Source organism: Choloepus didactylus, chromosome X, assembly GCF_015220235.1.
Source record: "Choloepus didactylus isolate mChoDid1 chromosome X, mChoDid1.pri, whole genome shotgun sequence".
In the NCBI taxonomy this organism is placed as follows: Eukaryota; Metazoa; Chordata; class Mammalia; order Pilosa; family Megalonychidae; genus Choloepus; species Choloepus didactylus.
In genome coordinates this window covers 32,146,477-32,170,759 of record NC_051334.1, presented here as the reverse complement: position 1 = coordinate 32,170,759, position 24,283 = coordinate 32,146,477, and the positions used below count along the sequence as shown (strand labels likewise).

Sequence of the window (24,283 nt, the reverse complement as noted above, 5' to 3'; positions counted from 1 at the left end):
ATTAGGTGTTGTTAGTTACTATTCTGCAATTCCATTTTATTTCATATCTTTTGCCCCCATAAGTGCTTAAGGAATGTTTGATGATTACGGCAGTAAAGATAAACAGTATAATCAGGAAAAATCACTATACTACAACCAGAGAGCCAGGCAACTTCTGTGTTCCCCTAAGGCCTACCAGAGTACTTAGCAAATAATTGATGCTCAGGAAATGTTTTTTTTGGAACAGATGCTTTACATAGTTCTATTTCTGTTTCTCACAAAGGCTTCATCATTGCTACCTTTCTGTCAGGGGCATGAGAACTTGACTATTTAAACAAGCAATAAAAAGGTTCTGGGTAGGGGGAAGAAAACAGCTCTTGAAGGTGAAGAGGGAACACATCTGTGAACAGCTTTCATGTAGAAACTATCTCCAGTGCCCTCTACCTACCTCTGACTTTCGTTCTTCCTTCCTTCTGTCCCTGTTTTCATTCCTTTATTCAAATATCTTCATGACTGTAATTTTGGCATCTTTTCGAACATCACAGAAGATGCCAACTGGCAGTCATTTTTAGATGCGTCCTTGGAAAGCAACCTTGTGTGCCCTTGTTTTTAAATTCATGCTTAGAACTCTAGCCTAGTAAGTTAGGTTGAACTTCATATAAATTGTAAGAACTCTGTGGACTTCTGGCCTCAAACCAAGAATAAATCAGGTCTTGTTGGCCATTTTAAACTGGGCTTCTAACCTAACATTTGCATCTGGATTCTTATTAAGAAAGGAGGGAGAAGGCCTGAAGGACTTGTTTCTCTTTCTTTGGGTTCCATATATGCTTTACTTCACTTTTAAGGGGAAAAGGTTAAGTCCATAGGAGGAAAAGCATGCCTTCTCCCAAGTGGGAAAAGATCCTATGGCCACCTCAATAAGACGTTTTGACACATAGGTTCCAGGGGAGAATATCCAGATAGGAAATATTCATGGGAGAAAAGTGAAAATAAAAATAAAAATAAAAAGTGGTCTTCAAAGACACCAAGCCATGAAGGTATAAGAAACTTGAACCTACTAGTAATGTCAAAAACTCCATCCTAAACTCTTGTTTCGTGATTAGCATTTGTCATAAGCCTATACAATGTCAATATTGCTTTCAAAGAAATGATTCTCATAGAGAGGCACTCAATGTTGCTTTTGTGAAATGCTTAGTAAGAATATATTGTGGGTCCTAACCACTGTGTTTTTTTTTCCCCAGCAAGCCTTGTGGTAGTAGGCTTTAGAATGTAATGTTGAAATCAAGAGGCAACAAGGAGATAAAACCTGGAACTCAAGTATACACATGTACACATACACTCACACAGAGGAGTTTAAGTTTCTATTCATGTTCCTTACGATGTGCAGTTATACAAAACAGATTAATCTTTCCCTTATGCTTATTTGAGCAATATCGGTATCTCTTATCTAAGGGGCAGTATGCCAAAGACTCTGGAGCCGGACTGCCTGGTTTCCAGTCAGAGCTCTATCACTTACAAGCTGAATGGCTTTGCAAAAGTTACTTAAGCTTTTGGTGCCTCAGTTTCCCCAGTTTTGAAATCAGGATAATAATAATAACTACAATACCTATTTAGTGCATAATTGTATATAAAGCACACTTAGAATAATACCTGACACCCAGTATTATAAACGTGATAGCTGCTATTATGTTATGACATTACTCTTACCTAATGAAATTGGTTTGTGTGGTAATAATATCCTCTTGATATAAATGAGTGGCAAGATAATGTAGAAAAGAACATCACACTTTACATAGTCTACATAGCAGTATAGGCATGAAGCTCCATTATTTATTATAATTTTTAATCCAAATTGGAAGAAGGTCATTTTCCATGAGCAATCTATTAACAAGCAGTAGTTTCTAAGGATAACTTTGCATACTAAATAATGCCATTGCTCTAATTAAAATCATCATCATCATCATAATAATAATATCATCAGTACCCCTGTTCTTATTTTAACAAACCAAGTTATTCCAGATAACAGATTACTCAGATTACTAATTAGTTAATTGGAAATTATTGAGTATTGGTTCATTACCATTGTTCAAAATGTCACAGCCTGGTTTTATAGCACTTCAATGCATTTATTAAAATATACCTGCCCAGGACACCCTTTTCTTAGAGGCACCAATGTTTTTAATATGCTTAATTGCTCCTGTAATGCTTCTTTAGAAGTTTATGGCCTCTGGGGTAGGAAATAAAAGGAAAGAAAGGACTCTATTTCTGACTTACTGAATTAGTCCTATATAAAATATCTCTACTTTCCTGAACCAGTACCAATTAATTTCAGTTGGCTTGAATAGGTAATGCAACATTAATATTGTAAATGAATTATTTAACTCTATAAATTATTTCAGAATGCGTTTTAGGGGAAAGCTCTTTACAAGAAAGCCACAACAGATATGATAACATGAGTTTTAGGAAAATCACTTTTCCTTGAAAAATATATTTATGAATCTTATAACAAAATGCATGATCATAAATCCAACCTTGTGTTAAAAATAAGGTTTAATATGGTACTGTATCTCTGTCTAAAAGAATATAAAAATGTTAACTACAGTATACTATCATTTTATGTTTAATATTTCTGTTATGAACCATGGTTTCTAGTAGTACAGCTAGTAGTAATCTGTTATTCAGTGGATGGTATTTTATATGGTGTTATCAAATCTAGGTCATATCTAGTGAGAATGAGAAAACTACTAAATCAGACCCTTTTACGTGATGTTCTATAGCTCCAACACACTGAAAATATTTAGTAATTAAAAGATATATAGTATCATTGTCAAGGGTATTGGGAATAAATACTGATGCCCAGAAGGTCTATTTCCATGGACTTTAGCCTAAGAATGGAATGATATGTGATGATGTCAGAAATAGAGGAAAAGAAACATTTCCTCACCACCTACCTATTCTACTAAGCACTGTGCTGATTCCCATATATTATCTCACGTAATGTTAATATTAAACTTCTCCTGGATGGGTTTTAATCCCCATTTTTTCAGACAAAGAAATGTGTTCAGAGAAGCTAAGGAGTTGCCCAATTTATGTGAATAGGAATTGGTAGACTCAGGCTTTCACCTTGACTTGTGTGCCTTTGAAACCCAGATGTTCCCTCCAGTCTGAGATTCCAGTGACACTTGTCTGCAGCTGAGATCCTACAGGTTAGAGCAAATGCAGGGAGTAGCAAAGAGATCAGGGATCTTGTAGCACTCTGGTTTCCCATATTTAAGAACATCTGAATGAAGGGGAGAGAGAGAGAGAGAGAGAGGGAGAGAGAGAGAGACTGAGCATATATACATCTTCAAGCTTATAGCAAGCAGTCGGGAAAGAGAGCACGTTGGCTTAAGGAAATGATTTGTCAACATTAATCCTGTAGCTCTTTCTTTGAAATAGGGACAAAAAGTACTAGAAAGGGAACAGAGAAGAAAATAGGCTTATGATTAGAAAGGAAAAAGTGTCTAAGCTGAGGGATAATCAGTAGAACCGAGCCCCACAACTACATATTATTAGCCTATCAAAGCCTATAAATTCCGCTGTAGTATGCTTGGAACCTCAACCCCTCTCCCAATAATCCTCTTCTCTCCTTTTACAATAATTATTATCAGATTAAAGGCGTTTTGTCATTCTTTATTAGATTTTCTTGTTGTTCACTGTCACCTAATTTTTGGTTTCAACTGTGTAACTACATGCAGGATGTATGGATGGATCCATGCATGCATGTATGGGTTGTAGGGAGAGGAGGAAATGCATGAAAATTGAGAGCTATTATTCAGTGTTTGGGGTCTGTCTTCCTTGCTCCATGACATGTCTCTGACCATGTTAATTTTTCAACAGTGTATGAGACCAATAGATCAGGTAATTCATTTGCTGATGTTAATCTCATTTAAATAATTTGGAAGTTCAAATAATATTTAAAGATTTTAAATGCATTATATATTTCTCCAGATCCTAAAACTTTTCTGTAACTTCAGCCCTTCTTTTCCTGGATTTCCAGACCCACATTGCCTTTCTGTTCTTATGGTATCTATTAGAAGATGGTGTTTACAGACTATATTAGATGAGGGTGAATTAGGTGACTATTGGGTTCTTGCAGCTCATTTTAAAGTCTTTGATCTCAATGTAACTAAATTTGGGTTTTCTGAATTAACTAGCTATAAATATTTATTGAGGTAGGCATGTGTTAAGCAGTTATTCCTTATTTGATCTTCATATCTACCTAAAGAAATAGGTACTACTATTATCTCAATTTTCCACGTTAGGAAGTTGAGGCTTGCCATGAATTAATAACTTTCTCAAGATCACATAGCTGGTTATTGATGGATTCAGGAATCAAACAAAGGAAATCTGACTTCAGATCCCCCACCCTTGACCAGCATTATACTGTTTCCTCATTCCTAAAGAAGATTTGGTCAATCTATAGTCCATACTATGCCCTTTTCCACTTATATTCTGAAAGATGTAGGGGTACATTAATTGTCTACTCAAGCAAATTATCATATATATTGAGTCCACCTCCTGCAATTGGGAAGCATTTAGTACTTCTATGATCTTTCAAATCTCTCTGTTGAAATAGTCTTTAGATCACGCCCTTTGGTAGCTTAGGAGTTGGCAGACATGTAAATATTCATTTCTAACAAAAAGGTAAACACAAATGGATTCTAATATAAAGACTAAGAAAACTGTGTGATCACATTTAAGTATGTGGATATCAAAATAAAAGCTCTTCTAGTAGAGCCTGTAGGAGAAGCTTGTTTAAAATATTCAGTAAATTTACAACAGAATTACCTACCTCATGGGGTACTAGACAACACTGTTAGCAGCCAGGCTTAACAAAGTGGATATTACACTGAAAATGAAATCAGAAGTCATTTCCATATCATTTTATTCAAGGCAACAAGGTATAAAGAGCCTAGCCGAGTGCAGAGGTGATGGAAAGAAAGAAATAAGAACGGGCCTGTGCGAGTTTGAATATATTGTGTCCCCCAAATGCCATTATCTTTGATGTAATCTTGTGTAGGCAGACTTAATCAGTGTTGATTAGATTGTAATTCTTTGAGTGTTTCTTTGGAATGCACCCCACCCAGCTGTGGGTGACGACTCTAATTGGATAATTTCCATGGAGTGTTGGCCCATCCATTGGGTGGGCCTTGATCAGTGGAGCCATATAAATGAGCTGATGGGCAGAGGGAACTCAGTGCAGCTGAGAGTGAACTTTTGAAGAGGAGCTACAGCCAAGAGGGACACTTTGAAGAAAGTATAGGAGCTGCAGATGAGAGACAGTTTGAAGATGGTTGTTGAAAGCAGACTCTTGCTCCAGAGAAGCTAAGAGAGGACAAATACCCCAAGTGCAGCTAAGAGTGACATTTTTGAGGAACTGCAGCCTAGAGTGGAACATTCTGGGAGAAAGCCATTTTGAAACCAGAACTTAGGAGCAGACACCAGCCATGTGCCTTCCCAGCTAACAGAGGTTTTCTGGACACCATTGGCCATCCTCCAGTGAAGGTACCCGCTTGCTGATGTGTTACCCTGGACACTTTACGGCCTTAAGACTGTAACTGTGTAACCAAAATAAACCCCCTTTTATAAAAGCCAATCCATCTCTGGTGTTTTGCATTCTGGCAGCATTAGCAAACTAGAACAGGGCCATAGGAGAAAAAGGGAAGAGAAGGATAAATTACCTACCTCCTCATCATTTCCTAAAAAATACTAAAGCTTTTTGATTTGGCCTTGATGCTTTTATTTGGAAAAAAAATCAGTACAAATCCAGATGTATTGCATCAGCGAATTGATCATAAGTATGGAGGGATTTTTTTCCCCTGAAGACAGCTGTATTAGTTAGGGTTCTCCTTGGAAACAGAATCAATGAGAGATGTCTCTGATTATCAAATTGTAAAAGTGACTCACGCAACTGCGGGAGCGCACGAGTCCAAATTCTGCAGAGCTGTCAACAAGCTGTCAACTCCAAGGAAGACGTCCGACGAACTCCTCGGGAAACGAACTGACAACTTTGAAGAACTCCTCAGGAAACGAACCGGCAACTTTGAAGAACTCCTCAGGAAACGAACCGACAACTTTGACGAACTCCTCAGGAAAAGCTTCACTGAGCAGCTGAAGAAGAAGTGAAGGTTCTCTAACCGTCCGGCTTATAAGCCTCCAACTGATCACCCGGACCAAATCCAGCCAATTGCATTCTCTCACTGTGGAAGCACGCCCCTTGATGAGTCATCAGTCAGCTGCAGTCAATTGACTGATGATCCCACAAACCAACCAGCCTCAAATAGCCTCACAGCAATCGTCAGGCCAGTGCCTGCTTGACCAGACAGCTAGGCCACCTAGCCAAGTTGACACATGAACCCAACCATCACAACAGCTTTTCTAAGATACTACATTCCTAGGTGTTAGATATATTCTTAGAAGCTCTTCTGGTTTCTTAGGATTCTTTGCAAATTTTGTATTGAACACAAGTATTGTCCTCATCAATCTTTCCTTCTGCATACGTTTACTCAGCTAAACTAAACCACTGTAAAGTATATTACTTCAAATTTTTATTAAACATATTTTTGATTGTATTAATTGAAATTGTATTGGAATAAATTAATTGTTGAGGGGAGGGGAATGCAAGGCCTTAGAATACACTAATCCAAATTGGGTTCAACATTTTTATAGCAGAAAAAGCCTTTGATGCCACATGGACTGGCCCCTTCATTTCGCCAAGTGGTTAAAAGTTTTCACAAACCCAGAACTAACTCATGCTCTCACTGTCTTCCTTCTCCTTTTCCTTCTCTTTCAATAGTAACTCAGGGAGGATTTGCTCAGTATCTTTTACTTGCCCCTCTAGATCTACTCTTTCCCACACTTTGGTTCCAGAAAGCTGACTTTAGGCTGCATCCATGGGCTTGGACTCCTGATTGGATATGGCCAACAGGAGGCACTTGCTGGGAATGGACAGGTGAGAGGAGACTGAAATTAGGACTTTATTCCCTTAATGCCCATCTTTCAAGTCACTGAAAGTTATGTGTGCCCTTCTACTCAAGGCATAGCCCCTGTCACATCGTCCTCCTTACAGCGCCTCTCTTTGGGCTCTGGAAAGGTCTCCTCCCCTTGCCCATTTATGGCAACTTCTTCTTCTGTGGCAAGACTTCAGGTGACCTTTGTTAATTTCTTTTAACTCTGCCTCCATTTTCGTAAATGGTCCCTTTGTTAATCTCTTCAGAGTACCATCTACTTCCTAACTGATCTTAACTGATATCAAGGTACTATTTGTACATAGCACTATTTCTGCAATTCCATATGAGTGCCTGTTTTCTTGTTTAGGTAGTAAATAAGTATTCTAGTGAACTACAGTAGGCTACTTACTGTTCAGGAGCCTGGGGCACCCATTCCCCAGGAAAAATATAATCAGCTAGGAAACTGGATCTGGAGAGGGAATAATTGTCTCTCTTGGAATGCGTATGCAGGGACAATTTGCGTGGTCTTGCTGTCCCCTACCCCTTGGACCTGCCACTCAAAGGCAAGATTGAATACTTAACTTTCATAACAATCCCGTGAGGTTGATATTATTATGATCCAATTTTAGGAATCTGATGCAAGAGAGATGAGGAATTTGACCAGGGTCACATAGTAAATTGTAGAGCCAAGGTTCAAACCCAAGCAGGCAGACTGCAGAACCCATGCTCTGGGTGTTCCTAGATTTCTGTGTGTGTGTGTGTGTGTGTGTGTGTGTGTGTGTAGGACCTGTAAGTGTTGGTAATCTAATGATTAATCATTGAAGTAGAAGGAATTGTACGCAAACACATAGATATATACACACACATGCAGGAACACACACACTGGTAATCACTGCCCTTTCCTTTCAGTGACCATGGAAAACACTGTGTATACCCTCCCATAGAGTTCACAGGAGACCCAACTGTTTTTTTTTTCCTGTTATGCTACTTTTCTATTGTATGATCCTTTTCCCATCTAAACATCAAATCCCAAAATTCTCTAGCCTTTCGTATTTCCACATCTTAGTTTCCCAAGAATTATTCCACATGCATGCTAAGAACAGGTAAAATATCATAGATCTGAAGTAATACTGAAGTGGCTCTTTCTCCAGGGGTGGTTCTTAGCCAGTTTCTGAAAACCAACTTGGCATGGGTCAGAATAATAAGAACTCGGTACTACTGATAGCATTTTGAGGAAGTAGAAGAAAAGTCATATTTGAATCATAAAATTGTGACTATGTACTAAGGGAGTGACAAATTTGGTTAGGTTCTGTAACTAGAGAATTATTTAGAGGGAATAGAATTATTCACAGAGGTATAACAAAGTCCAATTTTGTCAAATCTAAGCCTTTTTAAGGTTAAATTTCACTGCTGGCATTTTATCTTGTCTAAGGGAGAAAAGATTGTTATTTGGCATTAGAGAACAAATATCACTGACATTTGTATCTATCTAATAATTGTATAGAAAATTAGGAATATGACAGATTTTTAAAAATCTGGTGTTTCAAATGTACTACCTTAATAAAAATAATGGCAGTAAGTACATACATAAAATACCTGTATATTATTTGTAATTAATGTATGAACTTCTGATAAAATATATTGCAACAATAATATCACATTTTAATTTGAAGGTATTTTCTTCTGATAGGCAAAAATTTTAGTGTACTTCTCTGGAGATACGTATATTTGGAAATAATGTGACTCAAATTTCAGGCTTAATTAGAAAATCAGCTGTGACTCTCCATTATGTAAATCTATGAGAAAGTCAAATCCATAAGAAGTCAATGTTTATATAAAAATTTAATGAAAATAATCACTTTACAAAATTTCAGTGCATCTTAAAAAAATGTTTGTCTTGACAATCCATGTTTTCATGAACAATAGGCTGGCATACTCCACCCCAATAATTAAGGTCCTTATTCAAACCCCAATTACCAGAACAATTTGATTTTTAATCCCATGTCTTTGTGTGGCATTTTTGCTACTTCTATGGATAAGCTTTAAGCAATTTAAATGAACCCTGGACATGGGGTATTTTATAATTTTTTGTCTTTTGCTGCAATTGGGAAGATTAGCTAATATTGTGATGTTCGTTAATGTTTATTCTCTATTCTCAGAGTTGAGGTGTGAGGAAATAGGAAATCTGACTCCAATTTTGCAGTAGCTTCTGTCTTGCATCCATTGAGTATGCTCAGTGTAAGAGGTCAGTGTAGCCTTCTTTATCCCTGATTATGGATGAAAAAAGACACATACTTAATTTTAAAGTCATAGAAAAAAGAAAGATACTGAAAATAACATAAAATCAAATAGAGAAGAGACAGAAGAAGATGGCAGCATGGAGAGGCGTGAAAGCTAGTTTGTCTCCCTGGAACAACTAATAAACAACCAGGAACAACTAGTAAATAATCTGGAGTAACTGTGGGGATACAAACGTGACTGTCCACTCATGATACACCAACCTGAATTGGGAGGAATGCCTGAGATCACGGCATAAAATCTGTAAGTAAAAACTGTGGCTCCAAGCCGGGAGCCCCCCCCTCCCCCCAACAGCCCGAACTGCAAAGCCTCGCAGTGCTAGAAAGCAACACTCTCCAAGCAAGCGAATATAGCTCAGCTGAGCTCCAACTGGGGTTTTAATTAACGAACGTGGACTGCTCAATACAAGCTATGAATCCCCAACAAGCAGACAGAGGCTTTTGGTGACTACTGACCTTGGAGAGCTGGAGGGTGGCTGCAGACTGGCCCTGAAGGGGGCTTTCTGTCCCTTTTTCAGCTCAGTGGAGAAAGCCTCAGTCATTATCAGCTCGCAGCACTCTGACCCAGACAAAGATGGAGATAGCACAGGCAGAAAGAGGCCATTCAAATGCTACTGACTTCTCCCTAGGGGGTTTACCTTCCCTAAGAGGAAAGGGGTGGGGCCCAGCTCTACTACCGACCTTCCATTCAGAACCCGACCCCAGAGCCTGGGGGAAAACAGCCATGGGCCATACCTCCTTATACCAGTTGGGAGCTACAGGCTGACAGGTGCCACCTGCTGGGTAGAAAAGCACAGTGACTTGAGGCCTCATGGGGTGTACCAATCTTCTAAGACACCCTCAGGGAAACCGGATACTATTCCCTCCTTCTGAGACCTGAACCTTTTCTGGTCTGGGAAAACCTGATTGGGGTAACCAAGGAAACCAGATGCCTACACAACAGAAAACTACAACCTACACTAAGAAAAATGAGGTTATGGCCCAGTCAAAGGAAAAAACTTACACTTCAACTGAGATACAGGAATTTAAACAACTCATACTAAAGCCAAAAAGTTTAGGGAAGGTATGGCAAAAAAGATGAAGCGTATAATGAAAACACTGGGTGTGCATAAGGTAGAAATCGAAAATTCGAAAAAACAACTTACAGAATCTATGGAAATGAAAGGCACAACACAAGAGATGAAAGACACAATGGAAACATAAAACAGCAGATCTCAAGAGGCAGAAGAAAACACTCAGGAAGTGGAGAACAAGGCACCTTGAAAGCCTACACACAAAAGAACAGATAGAGAAAAGAATGGAAACATATAAGCAACGTCTCCGGGAACTTAAGGACAAAATGAAATGCAGGAATGTATGTGTCATTGGTGTCCCAGAGGGAAAAGGGGCAGAAGCAATAATAGAGGAAATAATCATGAAAATTTCCCATCTCTTATGAAAGACATAAAATTCCGGATCCAAGAAGCGCAGTGTACCCCAAACAGAATAGATCTGAATAGGCCTATGACAAGACACTTAATAATCAGATTACCAGAAGTCAAAGATAGAGAGAATCCTGAAAGCAGCAAGAGAAAAGCCATCCATCATATACAAAGGAAGTTTGATAAGACTATGTGCGGATTTCTCAGTAGAAACCATGGAGGCAAGAAGGAAGTGGGGTGATATATTTAAGATACTGAAAGAGAAAAACCACCAACCAAGAATCCCATATCCAGCAAAACTGTCCTTCAAATATGAAGGAGATCTTAAAATATTCTCTGACAAACAGACAATGACAGAGTTTGTGAACAAGATACCTGTGCTATAGGAAACACTAAAGGAAGCACTGCAGACAGAAAGGAAAAGACAGGAGTGAGAGGTTTGGAAAACAAATTTGGGAGCTATCAGCACAGCAATGTAAGTACACTGAACAAAGATGACTATGAGCATGGTTGAAAGAGGAAGATTAGGACCTTGTGGGACACCAGAAGAAAAGAGGAAAGATAAAGACTGGGACTGTATAACTCAATGAAACATAGGGTGCTCAACGATTGTAATAAAAGGTACAAATATGTTTTTACATGAGGGAGAACAAATGAATATCAGCATTGCAAGGTGTTAAAAATAGGGTGGGATTGGGGGGAAAAAGAATCAATGCAAACCAGAGACTATAATGAACAGAAACATTGTATTATGCTTCCTTTAATATAACAAAGGAATATACCAAAGATAAATGCATATGGGGGGGGCATAGGGGAAGGGTGTGGGACTCCTGGCATTGGTAATGTCATCTGACTCTTTATTCTACTTTAGTTTAATGCTATCTTTCCTTTTGTTGCTTTCTAGCTGTCAGGTTTTTTCTCTCTCTCTTTCTTTTGTCTTTTTCTTTTGTCCCTGTACCTTCTTTGACTCTTCCTCCTTTGTGGAAGAAAAGGAGATGTCCTTATATAGATAAAATGGTGATGGTGCTGAATACATAAATACATAACTATACAGGGAACCAACAATTGTTTACTTAGGACGGAACGTATGGAGTATGAACAAAACCGTTTAAAAAAATGGTTGATGAAGAAACCTTGAGGGTACTATATTGGGTGAAATAAGACAGACACATGAGGACAAATATTGCAGGGTCTCACTGATATGAGCTAATTATAATATGTAAACTCATAGACATGAAATATGTTACCAGGATATAGAACGAGGCTAAAGAATAGGGAGTGGTTGCTTATTATGAGCAGAATATTCAACTAAGGTGAACTTAAATGTTTGGAAATGGACAGAGGTGACAGTAGCACATTGTGAGAATAACTAACAGTGCTGAATGGTGTGTGAAGGTGGTGGAAGGGGTGAGCTCAGAGCCACGTATGTCACCAGAAGGAAAGTTGGAGGTTAAGAGATGGGAATGTATAAAACAGTGAATCTTGTAGTGGACGATGTCCATGATTAACTGTACAAATATTAGAAATCTCTCTCATGAACTAGAACAAATGTCTGACACTATAACTAAAAGTTAATAATAGAGGGGCATATAGGAAAAAATATATACCTATTGCAAACTGTATACTACAGTTAGTAGTATATTAACATTCTTTCATCAGCAGTAACAAATGTGCTATACCAAGACTGTGAATCAGTAATGGAGGGGGGCTGGTTGGGGGTGTGGGAGGATTTGAGTTTCCTTTTTTGTGTCTTGATTTCTTTTCTGGAGTAATGAAAATGTTCTAAAAATTGAAGATTGATTGTGGTGATGGATGCACAGCTGTATGATGGTGCCATGGGCAGTTGATTGTACACTTTGGATCTTTGGATAGTTGTATGGCTTGTGAACAATCTCAATTGAAAAAAACTAAAAATTAAAAAAAAAAAAGTCAAATATAGCTGATGCTAATCTACCTCAAAGCTATGCACTGTAAGATTCTCAGCTACTGTGGAGAGCCTTTCCAGTATTCTTCTGTTCACCATAAATCCAGATACTTCTTATGTTTGATTTTAAAGTTATCAGCTCACAACTAACTTTAGTGGTATTTTGTGTTAGCACTTCTGCAAAAACATAGAATGTAAACCCTTGATAAATATGGTAAGACTATGGTTTCTGATTATAGATCAAGTAGACAAGTAAAACAAAATCAGAAATCTAAATACTGGAGAAAATAAATAGTGCATTTGATTATGCTGAGTTAAGAAGCAATCATTTAATGAGTCAAGCAATAATTTTCTGAAATTCCTTTATGAAAATATATTAAACTGATAAAAATATCAATTTACATATGGCACTATTTCCTCATGGATTTTAACGTATGTAATTATATATACTTTCATATTTAAGTAATAGGTAAGGAGAATTGGCTAAATTCAAGAAGCCAGCTTATGATATTTTGGCCACCAAATTATTATTTTATTTATTAGTCTTTAAAATTCCTGGCTGACACATTTAAAATCTTTCCAGTCCTGGCTTATATAACTCAGAAAACATAGACTCAACATGACTGTCAAGGACAGCTCTGAATGTTAATGTTTCCATTTTTGGCCTCCTGAGAGAAAGAGTTTTATTAACCAGGATAAGCTCTGGAATGTCAAAGGTGTGACAGGTGGTATAGATTCCACACACCAGAGAGATGCATAGTCATTTTATTCTAAATTGGTTCACTTGAAAATGAAGTGTGAAAATCTAGAGAGAGGAAGTAAAAAGAAGAGGTTTTATAGTGCTCTAAAATGTGGAGACTTGAAAAAATAAAATCCTATGAGCCATCCTAATAAGTTCCTCTACACCTGCTATAGAGTTTGAATAACTAAGAGCTAGTCTGATGGGTACCAAGCATCACTGTTTTGCAAGTAGGGACTTCAGCCTATCCAAAAAGTCACAGGCCATGACCCAAACCTGCTTCTCCGTTATGTATCAAGTCATAAAAGTTTTAGGAAGCAAACTCGATGACTAGAACTTTCTCATTTCCATTCATGGAAACCCCAATAATGATTATTTTAGCAGAATAGGATCTTGGGGACCTGGAGCTCCTTGGCAGGGTGTTTTAGTTCTAAAACAGCCTCATATGTTTGTCAGTCCTCTGTTTACCCACCATTTACAACTCTGTTTACCTTTTCTGTTTATCGTTCCAAAAAACAACCAAAAGTATTCCATGCTGTGTAAAAGAACAGAGGTGCTGTTTTGTGACATCCTCATTTAATTGGAGAAAATGGTTGCGTTTTCAGAGTCACGCTTGTTTTAAGTTAAAAAGCTAGGATTTCAACTTTTCTATTTTCATATCAGCCAGGGTTCAGCTGAGAAAAAGTGGTTATATTCTCCTTAGGTTAGTGTAATTGTACACTTTCTTCTTCTAGATTGTAATCTTCATGTAATCAGGAAGGGCCAAACTCATCTGTGAATATTGCCTACCCCTACAATGGGGCACTTTTCATTTGACAAATGTTTATTCATCTTTACTTGCTGGGAATATGTAATGAACAGAACAGGCAACATCTCTGCTCTAGTGGATCTTATGTCCCAGTAATAAGAGACAAAAAACAAATGACTAATAAATAAGAAAATATTGAGTAGCGATAATGCTATCATTTTTTAAAAATGTGATAGAAATAAAGAGTAACTAGGGAACAACTTTAGATATCATGCTCATGAATAGCCTCTCAAGAGAGATGGCTTAAGCTCAGTCCTGAATGATAAAAAGAGATAATTTAATGATGTAGTAGAAGAGCTTTACACATACGTGGAAGAAGGCAGTGGCAAGGGTGGCTGAAACATAATGTAGGAGGGCAAGACTTGTATGCAGTCAGATTCTGGAGGTAGACAGGTACTAGGTCATAGAAGCATTTCAGAATTTAGATTTTCTTTCTTAGTGAGATGGAGTTACGTTGGCTTTTACACAGGGGAATGACATCTGATTTAGAGTTGGATCAATGGCAAAGGAGCCAGCAAAAGAACTAAACAGCAGCAGATAGTGATATGGGATTATAATCAGAAAAGCGTGGTATATGATGGTCAAGAGAAGAAGGTCTCAAGAAGGAAGGCATGGTTAGTAATTGAAATATCAGTTAAGTTGATATCAAAAAATGGTTATTGGCTGGAGCTGGAGGTTGGTGGTAACCTTTACAAGAAATATTTCACTGGGCTGGTGGGCAAAAAGTGTATTAGAGTAAGGAAGTAGCAACAGTAACTGTAGAAAACAAAATATTTTTCAGTGATGAGTAGCAAGTGTCAGGGTAGTAGCTGGAGGGGGTTTATTGGGTCAAAAGAGTTTGGACTTTTTTTTGTATGGTGATGAACTTCAGTAGAGAAGGAGAGATTGAAGTTGCCAGAGGTAATTGTAGAAGAAATTGTGGTAGAAAAGTCCTTGCAAAGGTGGCAAGGGATGAAAAAAGTACCTTTTTCAACATATGCTCTATGTACTTTTGAGTTCAAATGAAAATAGACCTGCAAATTTTGCTGAGTGCCATAGCAGAAAAATTGCTTGGAATGGTTCTAGTTTATTAAAAATTGCATTACCCAAGACATGGAAGAAATAAATCACACACATTTGGAAAGAAATGTTTTCACCTACAGATCTGGGAACTATTCTTTTAATTTCCTTTTCTTAAAATTTTATCTTTCAGGTGCTTCAAGAAGACCTAGAACAGGAACAAGTCAGGGTCAATTCTCTCACTCATATGGTGGTGGTAGTCGACGAAACTAGTGGAGATCATGCAACTGCTGCTTTGGAAGAACAACTTAAGGTAATTGTCAGATTCTTTTCTTTAATAAACTAAATATGCCATTCAAAATACTAAAGTACAATTTCTAAAAATGTTCAGGAATATTAGAATGTTATTTATATAATTGAAACATTAAGAATGGGGTATATTTATTAAAACGAATTCAAATTCTTTCCCATTTGTGCACATTTTCCTTTCATTAACTGTACACTGTTTGCTCACATGAGCTTCCTGGCCTTTGGGGAAATATGCGAATGCAGACACTTTTTTATTATAGTTGAATCACGTGTTAGAGTACTGATCTGAGGAATATTATTTCTGTCCTCTTCAGATCTAGAGATTAAGGGGATAAAGGTGAAACACGCAAAAAGAACCACATCCAATTAAATAACTAGAAATTGATTGCCTTCAGTATGTTTATTCCTGGAAGCATTCAATCATAGTCTTTATGAGGGTGTGGCCACATGTTTAAATCATGGAAGTTTGGTTGGAGTAAACACTGGGGCTTTCAAGCCCTCTTCTAACCTGAATTGTAGTGATTGTGTCCTTGGAAACACAAGTAGTTCATGTCAACAAATGATAATGTAGACATTTTCATATTTTAGTCTTTTCTTCCAAGTTGGGAAAAATGAAATTTTACTGTAAAAATAAAACAATTTCAGCAAAACATATATATATATATATATCAAAACAGAAACATTAAAGAAAATAACCATTTATTGTTTTAAATACTTACACATGCATTCACATATATGCACAACTACAGATTATATTTGAGGTATTCATTGTGCACACCAAATGCCTGCCTATCCTTTGTGGTAGTTAGGCTACAATAGTCTGATTTGTCTAAAGATTCAGTCAATGTGGATTTAAATGGTTTTACCAGCCCAAGGTTGTTCTAACAATAGTTTCTCCTACCTAACCTATAACACTGTTTCTTAAAGCCTTATTTCTGTTTTTTTTTCAGTTTTTGTGTGAAACCTTTTTGTTAATCCCAGCAAAATGACATTTCTGCAGGTTACTGCTTTAGACTGCCAATCTCCAACAATGTTATCTCATTCTCCATCACCAATGACAAATAGAAAACTCAAACTAACAGGCTGAACAGTGCTACATCTCAGCATTTAATATACACTGGTGACCCATATTAATGGCTTATGTTTCAATGAAATTGCAGGGAATACAGATCTAAAAGGTTCATGATATCCATGACATTGGATGTCATAATATATGAGCAAATATATGATCATATATATTTGATCATGACCAGCTAAAAGACTACAGTCACAAGTCACAGCTACATCCATTTTAAGGCATTCCATAGTTCTGCTACTATAGTATTATTACAAATTACACATGGGTAAAAATCTAATACTCAGTGTTTCCCAGAAATTTTCAGTAAAGAACCAAAGAAGGCTGGAGGAGGGAGGGGCGCAGATTGGGGAGCTGGTTAAAAAAAAAATACCCTAGGCAAAGATTTTCTAAGTCATAAAGTTCTCTTAGTTAAAATAGCAACTAAAAAACATTCATCTTTGCATTAGGAAGCTGAGAACAACTAGCCTTAAAATATTATTACAAGTTGATGCCTGTGGCACTGAGCCATCTCTGAAAAAGAGTGCATTGAACTCATAGATGGTGACTGGGCTCGTTCTTAGGATAAGTTGGGAGGATGGATCTATGCTTTTCTGTATTCATTACTCTACTTACTTTCATCGCTCACTTTGTTTTCTCCATTTCTTTGGCCCAAAGACATCTGCAAAGATAGTTGTGCATCTTTTGGCTCTCCCTAATTCACAGAAAAACCAATCTTCATAGTCCATGATGTCCTCCCTCTTTATTAGTATTGTTCACTGCCTCTCAGCCTTTCCTTTATCCCTCAACCTCCTTTCCCCTTTTGATATCCTCTGTCTCTACTAAGCTCCTTACTGTCACTTGTTTTTTGGATAATCTAGACTAGTATCCAAAATGGGCTGAATTAGAGGGAATTAAGTGGAGGGAAAGCCCCTGCTGTAACCTTTCTTTCTTCCCATTCCCTTAGTTTCCTCAGACCCAGAGGAACCCATGCTTGAGTCCCCTACCTTATTGCAAATGCCCTGGAATGCTGGGCTCTCATTTGACCTTGAAGTATAGATCATTCATTCTTAGGTTTTTTGCAAGTGATATAGTCTTGTATTCCCTACCCTAAATGTTTAAAGGAAAGGAAACAGAAGAGAAGTTGGTAGAGGAGAGGAGAAGAATAAAAGATTAAAAAAAAGGGGTATAACAAATGCATTGGAAGAGTGCCTTTAATGGCAACATAATATGCTGGGCATGTGATAAGAATTTCATGTCTGCTTAAGAGACTGTGGACTATAATATTTTTCATACTGGGCCAGAGGAATTCTGACAGAAGTAATTGGAAGAATTATGGGAATGAGAATCAGGTAGATGGATACTATGCAAGAAAAAAAAAATGACAGGAACCTGAGAAAGAATCCTTGAGGGCTTCTATTTGATCAAGGTCTGGTCATCCATGCCTTACTCCCTAAGACGTGTTGGTGTTGTGGGCTCACCTCACACATCTTTTTTCCTCCATGGCCTCCCGTGTCACCCCAATGCCTAAATCCATTTTACTCCAATTCTGCTGAACTGCTTTTGAGGGCCTTAAAAGACACCCGGTGGTCTTGAGTAAGGGAATGCAGATAGGGGGAAACCAGGAAGTGGAAGCCCCTGATTGAGTGCAACAAGGAAGAGAGGAATTCTTACCATCCCAGGTTAGAACTCTAAAAATACTCCCCATATAATATTTTTACATGTGTTGGCTCAGTTCTGTGAACTGTATTATTATGGTATTATAAGTTAGAATTTCTGTAACTTTAAAAGACTTTTAGAAGTCTTCTTTTTAAAGGATTTGAAGAAAAACAAAGCTAGGTCAGGACATATGTTTTGGGATTCTGAAAGATGACATGGCTTGCGGAAGATAATATTCTGAAAAGTGCAGTCTGTTGTAAATTAATTTAACTGATTCTCTGTCAAGATTCAGCTTGTCCCTTAGCGGTGTCATGACAGGTCGGAAACTTGTCCTTAACTTTAGAGGTTTATAGGATATTGGTACACAGAGAGCATGATTTGTAAGCAATGATACCATATAACTAATTTATTGAGAAATAGCTCAGTTGAATAACTAAGATTGATTATTTATGTAGAGACTTCAGTCCTGGAGGACATTACCCTATCTCTTTCCAAGCATTCCTTTTATCATTTATTTCAAAAGAGTGCTGGATAACAGAGATACAATGGTGAACCAAATGATAATTTGTCAGTACCTTCCTGGGCCAGGAGTGGGTAATTTGCGAATCTGCGACCTTCCTTGGTACCTTGGAATGGGGGTAGCCGTTTCTCAGGCTCCCTCTCCGGAATGGAATGCTGATTTCTGCTCATCTAGGTTCATTGTGGCATGGGAGGCATAGCCACAACCCCTCCAGTGTTTGTAATCTAGCACAGGAAATCCACGTTAATCGGATACTTAGAAAAATGAGCAAATATTTGAAAATGGACACAATTTTTGTTTTTGTAGGAAGGAAAGGAGCAAGGTTCTGTGACTTAGACTGAGGTTTGAAGACATCAGAAGATTCCCTAGGAAAGTAATGTTTAAGCTAGGATCTAAATGATATGTTGGAGTGAATTAGATAAGGAGCATGTGCCTGAGAGAGAGAAAGTGAGAGCCAGCGCAAGGGGTGGGGGAGATTGGTGGAAATGGGTAGATTTTCCAAGAGGAGTCAATAGTAGCACAAGTGCAAAAGGCACAAGTTCCTCAAGGAACTGAAAGAGGGCAATGAGATTACAACATTGAGATTCAGAAGAGTAACGCTGGAGAAAGCTTGGGAGGTAGGCAGGTGGGCACCTAAGAATTAGAATTCATGTGTGATACTGAACTCCACCAGAATTCATTCAACCAGCAAATATGTACTGCACAGCAGCTCTCTGTCAAGATTGAAGTTGGAAACATAATGGTGGTGTGTGTGTAGGGGGGTGGGGAGGCGGGCGGTAATAGCCATGATACCTGCCCTCCTGGGCCTGCACTAATTAAATGCAACTAATATCAAATTATAACTGTGATGAGTTCCATGTGATGACAATAAATGCACATTGCTAAATGACCTGTTGTGGTCTAGAAGGTCAGGAAGATCTCCCTAACTGACCTCAGGTAGAAGTTAATTTGGTAGCACTAGAGAGTAGGAAAATGTTCTGGGCAGAGGAACAGCATTTATTGATTTATTCAACAAATATCCATTGAATGTTTACCTGGTACCAGCTACTACTTTTGGCTTTGAGGTTATGTTCCCTACAAAATGTAACTCTTTTTCTGTGGAGCTTATGTTCTAAGCAAGAATCATAACAAATAAGTAAGTTTTATACTATGAAAAAGGTGATGAGTTATGGAGAAAAATAGACCTGGAGGGAGCTATCTTAAATCAGGTGGTCAAGGGAGGCCTTATTGAGAAGGTGGCATTTAAGCAAAGATTAGAAAAAGAAAAGGGATTTATTTTGGAGGTATAAAGGTCCTGAGAGGCCTTTTTTTTTTTATTTTTTTAAATTTTTTGCAGGGGATCCACAGTCTATTTTTTTTTTTAATTTCAGTTTTATTGAAATATATTCACATACCATACAATCATCCATGGTGTACAATCAACTGTTAACAGTACCATCATATAGTCATGCGTTCATCACCCCAATCTATTTTTGAACATTTTCCTTGCATCAGAAAGAATCAGAATAAGAATAAAAAATAAAAGTGAAAAAGAACACCCAAATCACCCCCCCACCCTATTTTTCATTTAGTTTTTGTCCTCATTTTTCTACTCATCCATCCATACACTGGATAAAGGGAGTGTGATCCACAAGGCTTTCACAATCACACTGTCATCCCTTGGGTAAGCTACATTGTTATACAATCGTCTTCAAGAGTCCAGACTACTGGGTTGGAGTTTGATAGTTTCAGGTATTTACTTCTAGCTATTCCAATACATTAAAACCTAAGAGGTGTTACCTATATAGTGCATAAGAATGTCCACCAGAGTGACCTCTCGACTCCATTTGAAATCTCTCAGCCACTGAAAGTATTTGGTCTCATTTTGCATCCCCCTTTTGGTCAAGAAGATATTCTCAATCCCACAATGCCGGGTCCAGATTCATCCCCGGGAGTCATATCCTGCATTGCCAGCAAGATTTACACCCCTGGGAGTCGGGTCCCACATAGGGGGGAGGGCAGTGAATTCACCTGCCGAGGTGGCTCAGTTAGAGAGAGAGAGAGGGCCACATCTGAGCAACAAAGAGGTACTCAGGGGGAGACTCTTAGGTACAATTATATGCAAGTTTAGCCTCTCCTTTGCAGTAATGAGCTTCATAAGGGCAAGTCCCATGATCGAGGGCTCAGCACATCAAACCGCCAGTCCCAATGTTTGTGACAACGTCAACACCAGTCCAGGTGAGGAAGTCCAGCACTTCTGCACTTTCCCCCAGCTCCTTAGGTTGGGGGGCTGTAAATATATTTTTTATTATCTGCCCAAATTACTCTGGGATGTGTCACTATTTCACTCCAGCCTATACGAACCTACTGTATCTCACTTCCTATTCAAAGTTCCATGTAATTGTGGTGTTTGAACAAACCGACTGTAGAGTTATACGGTTTAGAAAATACAGATCCTGCACCAAATGGACATCTCTTCCCTTGGTCTCACATGGAAGTTGAAGTTTTAAATCACAGTCAGTTTTGACCTTTACCCGTTGGCCCGGTTTGCCCTAGTCTTAACCAGATCTGCTTCATTCATATCACTAATTGAAGTCTGGGCTCTTTTTCAGCTCTTTTTTTAACAGTTGCTGAATCCACTAATACTGACATTTATATCTGCCGAGCTCTAGCTCTGAATTTCAGATGTCTCGGAGATACTCATTGTTCCAGAGACCTATCAGGTTATACGCTAGGGGATTAGCATCTCAAAGTTTAGAGATAGGCGTTACAATTCAGGAATAGAGTTGACTGCTGTAAGAGCTTACAATCTAGGGACTATTACAATAATCATGTCCATGTTAGGCTATGTTCTAAGTTTCAATTCTGAGTTTACACATTGTAGTTAGTCCATATTGGTGAGGCATTATAGTGTTTGCCTTTATTTCTGGCATTCTTCACTCAAATACTGTGTACAGGATCCATTCACCTTGTGTGTCTCACAGCTTCACTCCTCGTAGTTGCTCAATATTCCATTGTATGCATACGCCACAGTTCACCATTGTGTTCCTCAGTCTATGTACCCTTAGGTCACCTCCACCCATTGCAAATCATGATTACTGTCTCCATGAACACCAGTTTGCAAATGTCCATTCATGTCTCTGCTCTCAGATCTTCAAATGACATACCCCATAATGAGGTTGCAGGACCTTATAGTCCCCACATACTTAACTTTTTGTGGAACCACCACACTGACCTTCAGAAATGAGGCACTATTCTACCTGCTCATCAACAGTAGATAGGTACATCCCTCTCACCATGTTTTCTCCAACACTTTTACTCCTATATATATTTTTCCTACAATTTTATAGAGTTATATTCACATACCATACATGTATCCACAGTGTACAATCAGTTGTTCATGGTATCATCATAAAGTTGTACATTTATCACTGCAATCAGCACTTGAACATATTGATTACTACAAGAAAAATTGTTTTTTTTGGCAATAATAAAAAGGATAAAAAGAAAAATAACATGTCATACAATACAATATAATAGTAAGGACAGCAAATAACACCACTACCAAGAATCCCATATTCCTCCCCTATATCCCCCTCTCATATACACTTAGCATTGGCATATTGCCTTTGTTACATTTAATGGAGGTATATTACAATGTTACTGTTGACCATAGACTCAGTTTGCTTTGATTAGGTTTTTTCCTGAATACCATCCCTTTTTCAGTACTCTACGTGGTTGACATTCATTTGCTCTCCCACATGCAAAAACATTTTTATATTTGTATATTTAGTAACAGTCATTGGCCACTCCAGTTTTTGCCAGGTTATACAGTCCCAGTCTTTATCATCTATCTTTACCTCTGGTGTCATACATTCTCCTATCCCACCTCTTTCAGCTTTACTCACGGACATCTTTGTTCGGTGTAGTTACAATACTGTGCTACCATCACACAGTATTATGCTATCTATTTCTGGATCTATACAATCAATCCTAAACATTCTGTAGTCTTTCAGCATCAAATGCCTGGTCTCTGCCCTCTTTCTATCTCCTGGTCTCCTGTGTTCTCAGCTTTTGACTCCCAAAGTTTGTTCATTAATGTCTGTTCATGTTAGTGAGACCATACAGAATCTGTCCTTTTGTTTCTGGCTAACTTCACTCAACATAATGTCCTCAAGGTTCATCCACATTATTATATGATCCATGTCTTTGTTCTGTCTTATAGCTGCATAATATTCCATCATGTGTATATACCACAGTTGGTTTATCCACTCATCCTTTGATGGACATTTGGGCTGTTTCCATCTCTTGGCAATTATGAATGATGCTGCAATAAACATTGGTTTACAAATGTCTGTGTCTTAAGTTTCAGTTCCTCTAAGTATATACCTAGCAATGGAATAGCTGGGTCATATGGCAAATTTGTATTTAGCTTCCTGAGGAATCTCCACACTGTCTTCCAGAGTGGTTGCACCATTCTACATTCCCACCAACAATGAATTAGTGTGCCTCTTTCTCCACATCCTCTCCAGCACTTGTCATTTTCTGTTTTTTGGATAATGGCCATTCTGGTAGGTGTGAGATGATATCTCATTGTGGTTTTGATTTGCATTTCCTTAATAGCCAGTGAAGTTGAGCATTTTTTCATATGTTTTTCAGCCATTTGTATTTCCTCTTCAGAAAAATGTCTGTCCATGTCTTTTGCCCATTTTGTAATTGGATTGTTTGTCTTTCTGTTATTGAGATGTGGGATTCCTTTATATATTTGGGATATTAAACCCTTATCTGATATGTGGTTTCCAAATATCATCTCCCATTGTGTAGGTTGCCTTTTTACTTTTCTGAAAAAGTCCTTTGATGTACAAAAGTGTTTAATTTTGAGGAGATCCCATTTGTCTATTTGTTCTTTGGTTGCTCGTGCCTTGGGTGTGAGGTCTAAGAAACCACCTCCTATCACAAGATCTTTAAGATATTGCCCTACATTTTCTTCTAAGAGTTTTATGGTCTTGGTACTAATGTTTAGGTCTTTGATCCATTTCGAGTTAATTTTTGTATAAGATGTGAGATAGGCATCCTCCTTCATTCTTTTGGAAATGGATATCCAGTTCTCCAAACACCATTTATTGAAGAGGCTGCTCTTTCCCAATTGCTTTGTCTTGACTGCCTTATCAAAGATCAGTTGTCCGTTGATGCGAGGGTCTACTTCTGAACACTCAATTCGATTCCATTGGTCAGTGTATCTGTCCTTATGCCAGTACTGTGCTGTTTTGAGCACTGTGGCTTTGTAATATGCTTCAAAGTCGGGTAGTGTGAGACCTCCCGCTTTGTTTCTCTTTCTCAAGATATTTTTGGCTACTCGGGGCACCTTGCCCTTCCAAATAAATTTGGTTATTGGTTTTTCTATTTCTGTAAAGAAAGTTGTTGGGATTTGAATTGGTATTGCATTGAATCTGTAAATCAGTTTAGGTAAAATTGCCATCTTAACTATATTTAGTCTTCCAATCCATGAACATGGTATGTTCTTCCATTTTTTTAGGTCTTGTTCAATTTCTTTTAGCAGTTTCTTATAGTTTTCTGTGGTAAAGGTCTTTTGTGTCCTTGGT

At 38.0% G+C, this 24,283-nt stretch overlaps 1 protein-coding gene across 9 annotated transcripts in view; it reads left to right on the top strand.

Annotated features, from left to right (window-relative positions):
- DMD (dystrophin) overlaps nt 1-24,283 on the top strand; it is a 2,178,366-nt gene that overhangs the window by 479,682 nt on the left and 1,674,401 nt on the right. For all 9 annotated transcript variants that reach the window (XM_037821041.1, XM_037821045.1, XM_037821047.1 and 6 more), the window contains one exon: nt 15,353-15,472. In XM_037821041.1, the coding sequence (XP_037676969.1) occupies nt 15,353-15,472 (120 nt within the window). The remainder of the gene's footprint in view (nt 1-15,352; nt 15,473-24,283) is intronic.